Genomic DNA, 16,986 nt, shown 5'->3' with positions numbered 1-16,986 from the left:
CTGATGGTTAATCTGGTAAAAACAGACTCATAAAGATTTCACAGTATCTGAATCTGAGGTGATGCTGAACAGACGTTATGGATGTAACGTGTCAACCTGCTTCTTTCTCATCAGCTGTGAGAGGAGGTGGTGGATCGAACCAGAATCTCCACTTTAGACTCTTGATGAACTCAAGTACAAATGAAACTCTCAGTTGACCTTTTGCTCCCGTGGCTCTGGACGGTCACATAGCGCCTGGGGCAGGATATGTGCGTATAGTATCACGTGGAGCCATGTGTTGACCCTTGAACCCTCGGGCACAGGAAACGGCTCTTCATAGCGCTGCCTGTCCGTAGTGGATCTATTGTGTGATTGGTTTCTGATGTTAATCAGAGCTCTTGAGGTTAGATGGTCCAAAGGAAACGCCACCACACCGCTGCCACTGATTAACCACTGCTCCTCCTACCTCCTCACTTCTTAATTAGGTCTCACTGACCTGCTGCCATTGTGGAGAATTTGTCAATGGTGGAGTTGTAATAGTGAGTTCTGTCATTTTTAAAACTCAAACGTTTTCTTTTCATACAAATTCCTCACAGATTACAGTTCATCTTCATCGTTACTTTATACTGGAGGAGAAGGAGTGGAGAGACTGTGGAGCGTCTCGCTCGGACACTTATGTCCACACATGCACATCCTCCAGAGAAAATATAGAGGAGCTGCGGAGTCTGCATGACTTCTCTATCCATACACAGGTCTGTTGACAGAGACAGACGAGGCAGATTTAATGACAACGTTTCAAAGTCAGAATGACAGAAAGACCACGTCTCGTCCACATTTAGAGTTTCTCTTTTCCTTTGTTTTAATGAGGTGAACCTGATACACCGATTATTTACTGTGAAGACATGAGAAGTTGACTGAGCTTTTGTTTGATAGTTGGTCAGAAGCATGAGGACAGATGCAGGCGGATGTTAGTTCAACAGAGGATGATTCAGATCACAAATAATTCAAATGTGTAATTACATGAAATAACTCACGTGGTTCTAGTGTCTGTCCCTAGACGGCAGCAAAGTGGACGGATAAACAGAATTGAAAGTATATAGTTAGATTGTGTGGGAGATTCCTCTGTTTCTTCTTCATCTCATCCCTGAATCATCCAGCAACCCTCCTCCTCCTCCTCCTCCTCCTCCTCCTGAACATCCTGCTACAGCTCTGTGGTGATGCTCCTATTTATAGCAGCTTTTGGCCTCCTCCTCCTCGACAGCTCCCAGAGAGACAAGGAGGAGGAGGCGGCTCAGTGTCAGCTCCCCGCTGCCTCCTACTTCCACATTTACATTTGTGCCGCTCTCATCCAAAGCGAGTGGGCGCAGTGTCTCACTCAAGGACACATTGACATGTAGCTGCAGCAGGGACATCTCCACCCTCGTCTCTCTGCTCAAAGTTTAACGTCAGCGAGTCAGAATGTGTGACGACCACCTCTTCACCTTTAGCAGCACAGAGGCAGACAGGTTGGGCCTGTGTGGGCTCAGTGCACCATGTGTTTCACCCTCTTCCTTCTCTCGACTCAGTCGTCATGAGCTTCTTCGTGGCTGTTTTCCGAGTGTCGTGACGGCTCAGTTCGCCTGCAGCCTCCTGACACTCCTCCATCTGCCGCACTGTGGTCATGCAGAATTCAGTCCGAGCTGCTGTACAGTATATGTTGGTGTCTCTGTCGGAGACGAGAACAACGGTCGGATGTGAGGAAGGGACATTAACAGCAGCTCATTGGACGTGTGGTTGGCAGGTGACCAATCAGAAGACTTTGAGGAACTTTCCCCTGGAACCTTTATGTCATATGTTTGTCCTCATTGATTCAGATGTATTTCTTATCACGTCTTTTAGCTACAACATCCAATGGACTTTCAGAAGATATTCCACAGTTGAAAGAGCCCAGGACGGAAGAATCTTAAAATCATGGACATGTCCCTGAAATGTCCCTTTGTGCCTGAAACATAATAAAATGTCCAGGTGAAGTGTTTAAAGATTGAAACCACAAACTGAACCTTGTTCATTTAAATCTGGATGTTTGAGGAGAAGAGATGTTTTTTGTTCTGCACAGTTAAAAAGAGTCTGTGGTAAAGGGAGCTCCTCTCCCCGACAAACACACTGAAGCTCCTGAAGCACCTCGTCACTAGTCCAGACCATACTGAAAAACACTTTGATTCAAGCTGTCAGCTCATGATTATATTCTCGTATCCCAAAAGTCCACAAAACACCTCTGGAGTTTCAGGGGTGAAGTTGCAGCCAAATGCAAAACAGTTGAAGTCTGGTGACCAAAGCTCCCAACGTAAAAAAACAACAGAAAAGAAACAACACGTGTCCATCCTGCTCCTGTGGTGTCTTCCAAGTGTCCACAAGCCCCGACAATCAAGTTCCACATGAAACAAGGTCATTTATACCAAGTGTGTGGCCTGATGCTCTCTGTGATCCACATGTGAACGTGGCTCCGGAGGACATCAGAGGACATTTACACTAAAAACATGAAGTGAATGACCTCGTTCAGAGAGGAGAAGCAGCTCTGTTGTCATGGTGACTGACATTTTTTGGGGGGGGGCAACTTGTCCCTGACCATGTCCTTCTCTTTATCAGCTCCATGTAATGTGGCCTGTAGCGCCACCTTCTGACAGTACAAACCCTCGTTTATTCAATCAAGGCAAGCCGAGAGCACCATTAATCAGTTTCATTCTTTAGTTGTGATAACTTTAAGATTTACTTCAAATATTTTTGAAATGCCACAGAAATTAGTTTAATCTTTAAATCTGAATTAAGATGAATTGATTGTGAATGTGGTGTAGCTGGGCAGTAACAGCAGTTGACCATCGTCTTCTTCTTCGCGTTTCAGAAGTACAGGCACCACGATGAGGACTTGTCCCCCCAGGACCAGAGCTCCCCCCAGCTGACGGAGGAGGTGGGGGGGCCCGAGCTGGTTCAGGTGGCAGAGAAGAACCTTTCCCAGATCGAGAATGTGCACGGCTACGTCACCCACGCTCACATCTCACCGATGAAGGTAGGCGACGGTCTGTCTGTAGTCTGTCTGTAGTCTGTCTGTGGTCTGTCTGTGGTCTGTCTGTAGTCTGTCCACTCCTCTCTCATGGAAACTCTTTACTGGCCTCAGCTGCTGATGTGAACAGGCGGCGTCTTTGTACTGAGAGCAACACGACTTCGACGTAGAAAGTCCAGTCGTCTGCGTTCACGTCATCCTCTGACACAAAATATCTCTCAACATCAGGGTGGACGGGTCGCAATCGATCCGCTGTCCCTGCTCTGATTCCAGAACTCTGATAAGAAACGTCAGACACTGAGAAAATAAAGAAAGTCTTGTTCAAGACCAACTCAAAAAGTTTTGTGTTTGTACCTGATCATCTGTAACAGCTGTAGTATGAAGCAGTTCTCAACAGTTCAGATTCACTGGGGTTCAGAAGTCAGAGCTCCTCCTCTCTCTCTCTCTCTCTCTCTCTCTCTCTCTCTCTCTCTCTCTCTCTCTCTCTCTCTCTCTCTCTCTCTCTATCTGTCTGTCTTCACCAATATTCACCAATGAACATGTTTCTGTCCATTTGTCAATTTCACACATTCACATCAGAGTTCCCTTTAAACTGTCACACACACACACACACACACACACACACTCACACACACACACACACTCACACACACACACACACACACTCACACACACACACACACACACACACACACCCTCCTCAGTCTCCTCGATCAGTTTCAGCTTCTTTTGACACTCGTTGAAGGAAACGAATGAATCACTCCGTCAGCTTCTGACAGCTCAAATCAACACTAAGCTACTGAACAACAGCGCCCCCTGCAGCCACACGTGGTGATTCATTCTGTTGGACTCTGTGTCCGAGCTGTGAAGTGGTTTCCATGTGTAGAAAAATCAAAGTCTCTCAATGTATTGAGCTCTGACTGCGTCCTCCCACTGGATATTACCCATGATCCTCTGCTTCCTGACCCAGCAGAGCTGCTGCAACAAACTGTTCAGAGTTCTTCATGTTCTAAAGTTTCCTGCTGAACATTGGAGATAAACTCTGGTTGTTCAGAACTTCTCAGTGTTTTGAATTGATCTGATGGAGACTCTCAGTCGCTTCCTCTCACAGGAGATGAACCCACTCAGCAGAGTCACAGAGAACAGACGCTCAGGGAGCGAAGGAGGAAACGTTCTCCACGTTCACACTCAAACATCAGACTCACTTTAATCAAGCTGATGGTTTCAAGTAAAGAAGTTGCCTTGTGTTGATTTAGAACTTCCCCTGACGCTTCTCTCTTCCATGAATGTGTGGATTCTGTGGCTGTGATGAACACGTCTTGTCTGAACAAGATGTGACATCTGCAGCGCGTCGTCCCTCCTGTGAAACACATGTGAATTCAGCTTTAGCGTCACCAGCTGTCACCTGCTCAGACACGTTTTGGTTTGAGGTGTTTTCACACACACCATCCTGCAGAGGGATGTTGTGTCCATCGGTGTCGTTATAAAATCTCATCATCTCAGTGTTTAAAGAGATTATAACGTTAAAATCACTATTTTATGTGTCGACCAAACTGTATCACCACAAAGTTAAAACCAACACGGAGCCAACAACCACACAGCCGACATGTCAAGATATGGTTTGAAGTCTAACGCGTCGAGCTCTCATCCATGTGTTAACATCCATTGCTGCTGTGTTTGTGTGTCACGTGACCACTTGGTCACAGTCGACTGTTTGTGCAGTTAATGGAGAGCTCCACCAGTTTGATACAACCATCACTATCAGTAACTTCTGTGTCTACGTGAGCTTCATTAGGTCTGACAACGTTTCAGAAACCATGCAATGAAGTTGCATCATGGGAAGTGTAGGCAGTGGTTTAACCCGTGAGACTGAAGCTGCGTCTCAGTTCAGCTTCATTTCAAGAACGATTGAGTCACAGCGGCACAACTAGACTGTCCCACATCGAAGGCTCCTTCAAACATGGCCGACAAACCAAGGGAGCGTATCTTCCTCATTCTGTTGATGTTTTATTTCTGACCTGACGTTTTTTAATCTGAGAGGAATCTAAAGTTTCTGTTGACGATCAGCTGAGATGTGATGTTTTAACTTCTTCATGTTGCCGTGGTGACACACAACATGAGAGCAGGATGAGCTCTGGAGAGCTTCTGCCACCGTGTGGCGATAGGAAGGAAGGACAGCTGACGAGAATCTGAGGTCAGAGGTTCAGGAGACGAGGACATGACGTCAATTCAGATCGATTATTGGCCGATAAAACAACTGATCTTCCAGAACTCAGCGTCCACGTTTAACATCTTAGACGTACAATTAAATTATAAGGTTTCTGTTTCTTCTGTTCACCCTCCCCCACCATCCTCCTCTCTCCCCTTCTCTCCCTCCTTTTCATCCTCCTCCCTCTCTGCTCTTCTCTCCCTCCCTCTCTCCTCTTCTCTCCCTCCTCTTCTCTTCTCTCCCTCCCTCTCTCCTCTTCTCTCCCTTCTCTTCTCTCTCCCTCTCTCCTCTTCTCTCCCTTCTCTTCTCTCTCCCTCTCTTCTCTTCCTCCCTCCGTCTCTCCTATGCTCTCTCCCCTTCTCTCCCCCTCTTCCTCCTCCTCCACCTCTCTAGTCTTCTCTCTGTCTGTTTTCCGTCCCTCATTCTAAACTCAGTCTCCGTGTTGCTGACATTCTATCTTGACTCAGTTTTTATTTTTTCTGTCTTTTGATAAGTGTCTTGTATTTTGACCTCTCCGAGACGCCGTCTTTCCTCCCCCCTCCTGTAGGTAGCGTCTCTGGAGTGCCTCTTTGACGGTTCGTTAGGACAGCAGCCCCCGGAGCTCCCCTCCCCTACATCCTCCACCCTCTACCCCCACGGAGAGGACAGCCCCCTCCCCTCCTGCTCCTCCAACCCCTACCCCCCAATCCAGGTAACCCCCCCACCCCACTGTGCTGCTGTTGTCATGCTACAGTTGTGTTCTTAACATGTTAAATCATAGTTTCATCCATTTTCAAAGAGAAAAGTTCATCTTAGAGTTTGAAGTTCTTGGTTCCATCGCCGACTTCAGGTTGTTTCAGTCGCACCGAACGCTTTGAGTTCATGAACACCAGGATGTAGTTAGCTGTTAGCCTAGCTTGTCTTAACAGCTGGCCTGGTTCAGTCTGTCCCCAAAACAAAACTGAAGGTCACTGAAGATGGACGACAGTTCCTGAAAGTGAAGCCAATCGTCTTTATCTCCCCCTAGTGTCTGGCTGCAGTATAGATCATAAACCCTCCTCCTCCATGTTAGCAGATGGGACATGGAGCAAACTAAAAAAGTAGACGTTAAATAAATGTTTAAAGATGTTTCTGTCATTTCAGCTTGTTCTTCTCTCACTGATGTTTGTTCAAGTGTTTGTCATCAGTTTGGTTTGAATCAGTTATTTGATGATGTAAAGACGGGTGGAGACGTCATGAGTGACAGCTGACACTGACTCATGATTGGTCGAGCACATGAATGGGCGGGACCTCAATACCACGCTCCACTCTACAATCACAAATGCACAGTCCGCCGGTTGCTAACCGATTTCTAGTCACGGGGAAGAAGTAAAAAAATCCAGGAAGCTTTCTGATGCAGAATGAGTAAATGTGCAGTAAAGTGTTTTTATAGGAGAAAGATAAAATAAGAAAAGAAAAACATTTAGATGTAATAATATCAAAATGTCTGTTTTATAACAAAAGAGAACTGAACAGGATTCAACCTGAAACATGAATAATTCATCATGTCACGGAGACTTAACATTTCTATGGTTGAGAATTAGAATAACTTCACATCAGACTAAATGCAGCAGCTGGATGAGTGTTTGGTCGCAGAGTGAGACCTTCACTTCACGGGAACGTCACCTGCTCACCTGTGGGGACTTTCCTGCTGCCACAGCCTTCAGTGGCAGAATCTCCACATCCTGTGCTTCAGTGTTTCCTGCACGTTTGATCTGCGACAGCCGCCTGTCCCCGGCCTGACGTCAGCAAGCAGCTATCTCCAACACCTCCGCCACGATAACGCAATGAATGGATCCTTACATCCCACAAAGACGCAAGCGGATGGGAGGACGAACTGTACACTCCTTTTTTGAGTATTCCTTTCATTTTTTCATCTCTTCCTCCTCTTGCTCGCTCTCCTCAGCAGCACCATGGCAACACAGGAGATGAATGCCGACAAAGAAAATCCTGACGGCAGGAAAATGGAGGCGGAGGAGGAGGAGGAGGAGGAGGAGGAGGAGGGGGTAGAACCTGCAGTGAAGGACAAGGACAGATTTAGTGAGGCTTTCTGTCTCAGGGTTGGGGGGTTGTGGATGGAGTTGGGGGGGTTGATAGTAAAATGCAGAGATTCTGGCTTTCTGTTCGTCCGCTGCTCAAAGATTAACAGCAGCTCTCATGTATATTTAGCACCAAGACAAAGGACTCAGAGGCCATGAAATGACGCGTCAGTAATACTTCATCCTCTCACCTCTGCTACACTTTCCCAGCTGCAGCAGAGGATGCTGGGAGGAGGGGTCAGAGGTCAGCTCTCTTTATAGCCTGCAGGGTTCCAGCGAGCATGGAATATCAATCAATACAAGAAAATACAACGTATTATAAAGACTATTATATAAGAGGCATTTTTTAACGTGACATACAGTATGAGTATAAATGCTTATTTTATATTTTTTTATATCAGCATATATAAATGGACAATTTTTGCCGGCAACTAATAAAAGCAGACTAATTGACTGAATCTGAAATGATACGAAACTTTGGCTTGTCTGAACTGAGTGAGGTCAGAGTTGAGCCTAACACTCTGAGGGTCCTGAGATATTATTGTAAACTGAAAACACAGTTTGTCTTTTTGATTCGGTTTTGATCCTCAGCTGTTTCGGGCTCATGTCTTCAGGAAGCGGGTCATCTGCACAGATATGTCAATCAAGACATTTCCTCGGGACGATGGCCTCTAGTGAAAACCTCACATCATAAAGTAGAGGACCCTGGACGGTGGAGCAAATGTCTCCATTTTTAGATGCATTGGATGTGGACTTGGACGACTCTGCATCGATGAACACAGAGACAGAACATAATGGATTGATGTTTTCCACTACGGTCAGTCTGTCTGAGTGCCCCCCCCCCCCCAGTCTCTCACTTTACACTTTAACAACAGACACTCAGAAGTTATGAGGACCTGGACAGTACTGACGCTTACTTTGTGTTTGAATGACACTTAATACATCAGTACTCGTAGTTAATTACTACAGTAATACATCAGTACTCGTAGTTAATTACTACAGTAATGCATCAGTACTCGATAGTTAATTACTACAGTAATACATCAGTACTCGTAGTTAATTACTGCAGTAATACATCAGTACTCGATAGTTAATTACTGCAGTAATACATCAGTACTCGGAAGTTAATTACTGCAGTAATACATCAGTACTCGGAAGTTAATTACTACAGTAATACATCAGTACTCGTAGTTAATTACTACAGTAATACATCAGTACTCGATAGTTAATTACTGCAGTAATACATCAGTACTCGTAGTTAATTACTACAGTAATACATCAGTACTCTGTAGTTAATTACTACAGTAATACATCAGTACTCGATAGTTAATTACTACAGTAATACATCAGTACTCGTAGTTAATTACTGCAGTAATACATCAGTACTCGATAGTTAATTACTACAGTAATACATCAGTACTCGATAGTTAATTACTGCAGTAATACATCAGTACTCGGAAGTTAATTACTGCAGTAATACATCAGTACTCGGAAGTTAATTACTGCAGTAATACATCAGTACTCGGAAGTTAATTACTACAGTAATACAACAGTACTCGTAGTTAATTACTACAGTAATACATCAGTACTCGTAGTTAATTACTACAGTAATACATCAGTACTCGATAGTTAATTACTACAGTAATACATCAGTACTCGGAAGTTAATTACTACAGTAATACATCAGTACTCGGAAGTTAATTACTGCAGTAATACAACAGTATTCGTAGTTAATTACTACAGTAATACATCAGTACTCGATAGTTAATTACTGCAGTAATACATCAGTACTCGTAGTTAATTACTGCAGTAATACATCAGTACTCGTAGTTAATTACTACAGTAATACATCAGTACTCGGAAGTTAATTACTGCAGTAATACATCAGTACTCGATAGTTAATTACTACAGTAATACATCAGTACTCGGAAGTTAATTACTGCAGTAATACATCAGTACTCGTTAATTGATTACTGCGTTACCAGATTACATGAGTAGTGAAAACAGTTAAGTTGTGTTTTTATTTTCTTCCAGTTGTTTTCATAAAGTGTTTTTTTCATTGTGCGTCTCCAGATGTTGTAACTACCTGAAGGCTGAGTTGTGTAAATGTAGTGAAGTTACCATGTTGTCCATCACAGCTGAGATAACTCAGCAGTTCCCCCCGTTTTAGTTTAAAGTAGGACAGAGGTAAGCCGACCCCCCCCCCCCCGACTGAAGGGAGGGAGGGAGGGGGGAGGAGCAGTGTGAGGCTTCAGACTGCAGAGAGAGACAGACCAACTTCCTCTGTGGCTGCGCTCTCTTTAAACAGCCTCTCGTCAGCCCTGCAGTCTGTTGATGCTGTCTGCTTCACACAGACGGAGGCTGGGACCCGCTGCTCTCTCTCCACCTGCTAAGCGATGCTCTCTCACCCCGGCAGGTTAATCCGCCCCCTGAGGCTCCTCTCTCTCTTTTTCCCGTCAAGACTGGCGTGTAACGACCACCATTTATTGGCGAATGTCTACCGCCGCCACCTGCTCATAAACTAACCGGAGGAGGACGACCTCAGTGTGTCTCCGCTCCTCTCTGCTCTGCCCCCCCCCCCTCCCGGAAACAGCTCCTCCATCAGCTCCTCTGCAGCTCCCCGTTTGTATCTGTGAGGAAGAGGAGGAAGGAGGGGGGACACAAGGTGGCGTGAAGCCCCCCTCCCATCGTCTGCTCTCCAGCCAGCACCACCTCCGCCACCCCGCAGCCTGCTGCAGGAGCCAGAGGAGGCGCAAAGGAGGCGACACGCCACCTTCACCACAGCAACAACAGCAGCAGCAACAAGCAGCATGCTCAACTCTGTGTGGTACGCCAAAAAGATGGGCCGCCGCATCATGGGCACCCTGAGGAGAACCAAGCGGCTCCACCGGCGCCTACTGGTAGGTCACCCCCCCATTCATAAAAACATAAATCCTCCAGAAGGTGAGGAGGTAGGGGGAGGTGCTGCACCGTGTAGCATGAGTCATTTTCTACAACATGTACAGTTGATCATGCACTACTCTGACCGGTGTGTGTGTTGTTGTAATTGTCACTATGGGTCCACTTGCTGTGGATGTGACGCTGCTGGATGAGGTGGAAAAGTTGCACCAGGAGATCTGCTGCTGCTGCGTCATGTGTCTGATCAGGTTTCATGCAGAGTCCGTCACATCTGGTTAATTTCTGCACCGCAGGTTAGAAACTCTGTTGATCACGGTCCTGTTTTGAAGCAGATTGGTGTTCGTCGCCATCGTCAGACAGACGAGTGGAAACATGAAGACTGTGTGTGTCTGTGTGTGTGAGAGTGTGTGTGAGAGTGTGTGTGAGAGTGTGTGAGTGTGTGTGTGTGTGAGTGTGTGTGTGGGGTTGGAGATCTGAGGTGATTTGTTGATAAGGCTGCAGCAGCGAGCAGCAGAGCTCTCCGTGTCTGCGTGCTGTTGAGTCTTGAGGACTCAAGGACGTACACGCACAGTTTTCAGCAGCTGAGGCTCGTCTCTGGAATCTCCCTGGTCACTGAACGTGTCACTGCTGAAGTCAGGTTTGACACCCGTGTGGGGGGGGGGGGCAGTATGTGGATGTGGAGAGATTCACCTGCATAACAGCAGCATCATGTTCTGATGTGTGGAACCCCTGCAGTAGCACATGCCTTCCCCAGCGTTGCCTAGCAACCTCCTGGCTCCTGACATGCAGCGCTACCCCCGCTGCCTCCGTGTTTACTGCCTCAAACACACGCACACACATTAACAGGCGTGAAGAAGAACACGCACAGCCTAAATGTTGGTGACACTAAAGACAAAATGAGGCTGCACAGTGATGAAGACTCGTCACATCTTCCTCGTGTCTTAAAGGGAAAAAACTGAACCTGCAGCTTCACTCTGTTTCCGCTTGTTGTTTGTCGTCACTCGCAGAAACATCAGAACACAACGTCTGATCTCGACCTGCTCAGACACAGGATCCATCCACACTGATCGACTGTCCACCCTCACACACTTTGGTCACATGACTTCCTCAGAAGTTGTTTGAATGTATTGTGGAGTTCTGTAGAAACCTCATTGATAAAATATCTTTAAGAAACACAAGTGGCCACACACACTACTGAAGACACCGTGACCTGGATGACAGAGAATCTTCACAGACACGTCACATGACCGTTCACCCAAACTGGTCATGTGATGTAAACAGGAAGTAGATTGTCTCCTCTGCAGTTGGTTGCTTAGTAACAGAAACTCCTCTGAAGGAGGAGCAGTGATGGTGAAAAGTACGAGCAGGGATTTCTTTTCTCTGAGCGACGACGAGGTGGAACTGTTCCTGACTTAATGCTGAAGAGCCAGATGATCCCCTCACGTGGAGGAGGAGACCAAACATGGAGCTAAAACAGAGGAAACACTGATAACAACCCCCCCCCCCCCCCCCCCCCCCCCCCCCCAAGAGTTGTGATGTTCATCTGTGGAGAAAATCTGCTGTTTGATCACATGTCAGCGTAAAAGGAGAAAAAACACAAGTGAATCTCTGAAGTGATTTATTTTCATTTATCTGTTGTGTTCTTCACTGTAACTCGAAGCTCAGTGGAAACAGAAGAGTCATCTTATTGCACAGTAACGAAGTTACAATGTGAGAAATCTCCTAAAACAAATGAAAGAAAACTGAATCAATATCAACAACAGTGTTTAAAAAAACCTGAGCTCCACATGTTCCGCAGCTTGAAATGATGAACTGATCACGTGACTGTTGGTCACATGACTCAGCTTCTTTTTACTGGAACTGGTTCGTGTGCACTCAGATTTGTTGTTGTATTTCCTGACAGAAGCAAATGTGACACATGATCTGTGTCACCACGTTCATGTCTGTGAGCATTTCAAGAGGAGTTTAAATTCTCAGTCGCCAACACAAACTGTTGAAACACGAGCGTCAGGCGTGGCTCGTGCTGACAGCGCCGCTCCGCCACCTGCAGCTCGCCACGGGCAGTTAATGAACCATGAAAGTGCTCGCCGTCATTTCAGAAAGAACGATATGAAAAACCACATGTACTGAGAAAATCAACACATCTGATCAGCGGCTGTGAGAGGAAACTGATCAGTCAGCTGGTAACTGAATAGGTTTAAGTCTGAAGAGCTCAACACGAGGTTCACGCCATCTTGGATCGTTCACTTGAAAAGAAACATTCAATGATCTTGTTTGATTTTAAATTATAAAACATCACTGATGTTTAAAGACGGTGATCGTAGAGACGATCAGTGACCCGTCAAATGTCTGATGATAACGAGAGTGAGAGACTCATTATTCAGAAATGTAGATGTAGCCAACAGGTGAAGCTTCATCAGCACCAAACATTTAAAGCTTTATTACTGATCTGCTTTTATTTCCGTCTTGTAAACGTGCGTCATGTTGTTGGAGCTGCAGCCGTGCTGCTCTGTGTGTGGCCTGTAGGTGGAGGTGCAGACCCACTGCAGGGCTCAGGCTCTAATCCTGATCCCGTCAGAGTGTGGATTCAGTGAGATTCTCTCAGTGGGTTTCAACACATGTTTAATTATTCACCGTGACACGTATTGATTTGACCGTGTTGTCATGAATCTTCGATTTCCAGATTCCTGCACTGAAACTCTGAGGGTCGATCCTGATGGAGCCTGAGCTCACAAACAATAACCTGCTTTGTTGTTCAGACGACACTGTCATACATCCAACCACACACGTGGAGATGGATGCAGATCTTCACATGGATGCAGATCGATTCATTTTCAAATCTTCAGCTGTGCATGTGGAGATGAGGCGTTCGGGGACTTAACAGCTCGGTTGCATGTTCACATGAAACGTTGAGGGGTCTGTAAAGCGGACGTGTTTTTTTTTTTCAGCAGCGGCCGTGGAAAGATCTGGAAATGCTCCTCCCTCCAAAACACAGCCGTCCTCCTTGATTTTAAATCCACTTATGAAATCAGATCTCCATCCAACTGCACAGCGCCTGTTGTCATGTCAACGCTCGTATGTGGGTTATTCTGGGGCATATTTTATGATGTATAAATAATTTGCCCATTCACGATCTAGCCAGCGCAAAGACTGGATGCTATTAAGTCCGTGTATTGAACCAATCAAGTCTCAGCTGATCCCACTGGCACTTCATATGTTTCTGTAGGAAATCAACCGACAGAGTAGATAGTTGAGGAAATGAGATCAAATTCTTATTTCACATTCTGACTTTTCAAACATGGTAATGGAAACACAAAATAGTTCAAGTAGTTTGAAATGTTATCAATTATAATCAAATTATCAATGAAATGTGAAAATGAGATCACAGTGGAGGGGGTGTAGCCTGAATCATCAGAAGAGTGTTGGTTTGGTGTCAGAATCCAGTCTTAGATATGATACAGGCTCTTCCCCAGAGGATGAACCAGGTGATCTTTCCTCTGGAGCAGATGTTGAAACAAACTTTACATTTCCACTTGTTGGACTGTAACGACTCTGAGAGCAGTGAAGTGATGTAGTGGGGCTGTAGACACAGTAACGCTGCACGTACACAGAAATCCTGCTCATTTGTCACATTCAGCTTTTTTAACAACACAATCTGGGGCGGCTCTTAAACACAGCACGTCATCAGCAGCAGCTCGTGGTTCAGCCTCCCAACTCCGTCAGGTTTTTATCTTCCTGCCGCCACCACGAGTCCTCGTCACATTCCTCCCTCGCTGCTGACGCTGACATGAACGACGCTGCGCCTGAATCCGGGGGCGACATTGATTATTCATGCACCCAGTGGAGCCGCCCCCCCACCCCCATCCTCGTGCTGACATGTGCCACGCTCATTGAAGCTGATTAATTGGCCGGGAATGAGAGAAGATGAGAGGGAGGGTGTCACAGAGAAAGAGCAGCTGAAGAGGGGGGTTAGGCGAGAAAGGAAAGTGGGAGTGTTATTGTGCTGCAGTGCTGAAGCTCGAGTAACACCAGTGAGTTTGGATCAATTGCCTTCACTGCAGATCCGCGACGAGCTCGTCCAAATCTGAAGGATCCATCCATCATTTATCACTGAACCTGCTCCTCCAACAAGGAGCCTCCTCCGGGAACATGACCACGCATTACCCCCGGCAGGAGTTCACCTCCAAGGGCATGAACGGCACAGAGAAGAAGCTGCCGAGGATCAACATCAACCTGCAGGAGTCCATTGCCCACCTGCACCCGCTCCAGAGGCAGCACGCCATCGAACTCCACCGACAGCAGCAACAGCTTCAGATGAAACCTCCGCAGGTGCAGGCGTCCCTGTCGACTTTTACCTCCTGCGCTGTACCAGCATCCTGCCGAGCTCGCAGTCGATTCCTCAACCTGCGGGACAGCGTGAAGAAAAGCCCAACCAAGAGCACCGCCAAAGTCTTCAGCAGCAGCAGCTATGCCGCCAGCAGGCCGGAGATTCCCTGGGTGCCGTTCGCCTTCAGCAAGGTACTTCAGTTTCAACAACTTGTGACGTGGTGCTGTTCTGACGCCAGGAGACGGTCTGTGGTTTTTATTCAGTGTCAAAGCTGTAACTGTGGAGCCGGCTCTTTGGTGTCTGAAGTGATGAAACGTGATTCATTTGTAAAAAGAAAATGTGAGGCTTGTTAAAAGAACACATCGTCGGATCATCAGTAGTACACAAAGTATTCGTCACTCAGAGGTAAAACCAGAAAACTATCCCGGATGAATCTCACATTCATCAATTCATGTATTTCATCATTTGACGACTTCAGTCTTTAATACAAATCCCCTCTGTCTGATTTTAAAACATCCTGCTCATTTCAGTTGCTCCAGTCGTCAGGTAACGTCACATGGAAAAAATATCTGAATTTTATAAAGGAGGTGAATCGACCCCGCGATTTCACATTGGACATTTTTAATAAACGGGAAAATATTTGTTTGAATCTTTGCTTCATATCTTTGTTAGCACTCAATGTTGTGGCTAAAGGTCGGAGGGTCGTTTGAACTGTTGACCATGTTGAGGATGAAAACGTTTGGTGTGTGTGTGTGTGTGTGTGTGTGTGTGTGTGTGTGTGTGTGTGTGTGTGTGTGTGTGTGTGTGTGTGTGTGTGTGTGTGTGTGTGTGCTCTGCTGTCAGTCAGGTTCAGTTACTACATCTGGTTCAATAACTGAAAAGCAGACGCTGAGAGCTCGAGTCTCCTTCTGCTCATAGATCCTTACAGAAACGCTGACCCCCCCCCCCACGTCTTGTTGAATAAAAACTGAAACTCTGTGATGCTACGTTTGTCAAACCAGTTTGCGTTCTTCGGGAGCAATTAAGCCCCATTATCAGCGGCTTTCTGAGCACTGGCTCCAGATGTAGGGCTGGCGGATCAATGCGGTCAATGTGCGGGGGCTAATTTTAGCGGCTGTTTGTTTTCCATGGGCTCCGGATTCTGCTGCTGCAGCACAAACTATTAAGCCTCTTCGAAACACAGCGGCACTTCCTGCCAGCAGCTTGGTGAGGTCCTGCTCTTGCATAATGGAGGTCACAGTGTTGAAGGCTGCCTCACGCTCACGCCTCTTTATTCATGTGCAAACCAAGGTTTACGAAGTAGTTTGATGTTAGTAGTTTCTCCTGTTTTTAAAAATAGAGCAGAAGGTTCCAGATGTTTGTTGTTGTGATCCTTTTAAAATGAAACGTGTTTATCTGCAGGTTGAGAGCAGTTCCACATGTAGCCACATGAAAAAGTTAGGATATCCAGTATAAAAGCCAATATAAAAACTTCAGTAGCAGAAGAATATTGTTTTTCTTAATCACTGCATCAGATTATAATCATTATTATTATCAGATCATTCTGACCCCAGGACAAGACGTGAACTGAAGTCTGACATGTTCCTCACATGTTCCTCACATGTTCTGGAGCTTCTGTATGTGAGAACAAATGTCGGAGTCAGTGTCTCTGGACGTGTTCTGGATCTTCTCAGTGAGCGAGTGGGCGTGTCTCTGAGGTTTCTAACACGTGACGGACGTGAAACTGAAGAACACAAATGTCTCAGGACGAAGAAGAGGAGCCGTAGAAGATGAAGACGTCCACTTGGACAGACGAGGAGGTTCCAGATGTTTTGGTGATGAGGGCCGACGCCGTGTGGACGAGCTGTAAACAACAACACTGATCTTTACACAGTTTAGACGCCATGTCCCGCCTCCTGCTGCTCTACAGGCTCCACCCCTCGCTACCCACATGCTCCTGTTGTTGTGAACGAGTCGACAATCACACACACTGACACAACATGACTACACAACATGACTACACAACATGACTACACAACATGTCTACACAACATGACTACACAACATGACTACACAACATGACTACACAACATGTCTACACAACATGTCTACACAACATGACTACACAACATGTCTACACAACATGTCTACACAACATGTCTACACAACATGACTACACAACATGTCTACACAACATGTCTACACAACATGACTACACAACATGACTACAAAACATGACTACACAACAGTCTACACAACTTCGGCACCGAACACGAGTAAAGAACAACATTTGGATTTTCAAAATAAAAGAGACTTTTCTTTTCGTCCTGTGCCTCTTGAAGACCCGCCTCCTGATGAAGCTCAGTCTGCTCTGATTGGTCGCTCTGTTGTGTGTAGGAAATGTCGGCCTCCGCTCTAATTTGACCTGTTTGGGGGCGTGTCAGCTGCTCAACCTAGAGACTTCTCGACACCACCGTTCGTGGTCATGTGACCAGTTATG

The 16,986-nt window shown here is 46.1% G+C and overlaps 1 protein-coding gene across 14 annotated transcripts in view; it reads left to right on the top strand.

The window, feature by feature from the left end:
- The window catches only part of dlg1b (discs large MAGUK scaffold protein 1b), a 58,334-nt gene that overhangs the window by 21,237 nt on the left and 20,111 nt on the right, over positions 1 to 16,986 (top strand). For 7 of the 14 annotated variants that reach the window (XM_069511391.1, XM_069511389.1, XM_069511388.1 and 4 more), the window contains one exon: positions 2,858 to 3,022. In XM_069511391.1, coding sequence (XP_069367492.1) covers positions 2,858 to 3,022 — 165 coding nt within the window. Of the gene's footprint in view, positions 1 to 2,857; positions 3,023 to 5,772; positions 5,917 to 16,986 lie in introns of all 14 variants that reach the window. The other 7 variants (XM_069511384.1, XM_069511382.1, XM_069511383.1 and 4 more) reach the window with 2 other exon arrangements.

The sequence above is a fragment of the Paralichthys olivaceus genome, chromosome 16 (genome assembly GCF_024713975.1).
Source record: "Paralichthys olivaceus isolate ysfri-2021 chromosome 16, ASM2471397v2, whole genome shotgun sequence".
Lineage (NCBI taxonomy): Eukaryota > Metazoa > Chordata > Actinopteri > Pleuronectiformes > Paralichthyidae > Paralichthys > Paralichthys olivaceus.
This window is presented reverse-complemented; position numbering and strand designations above follow the sequence as displayed.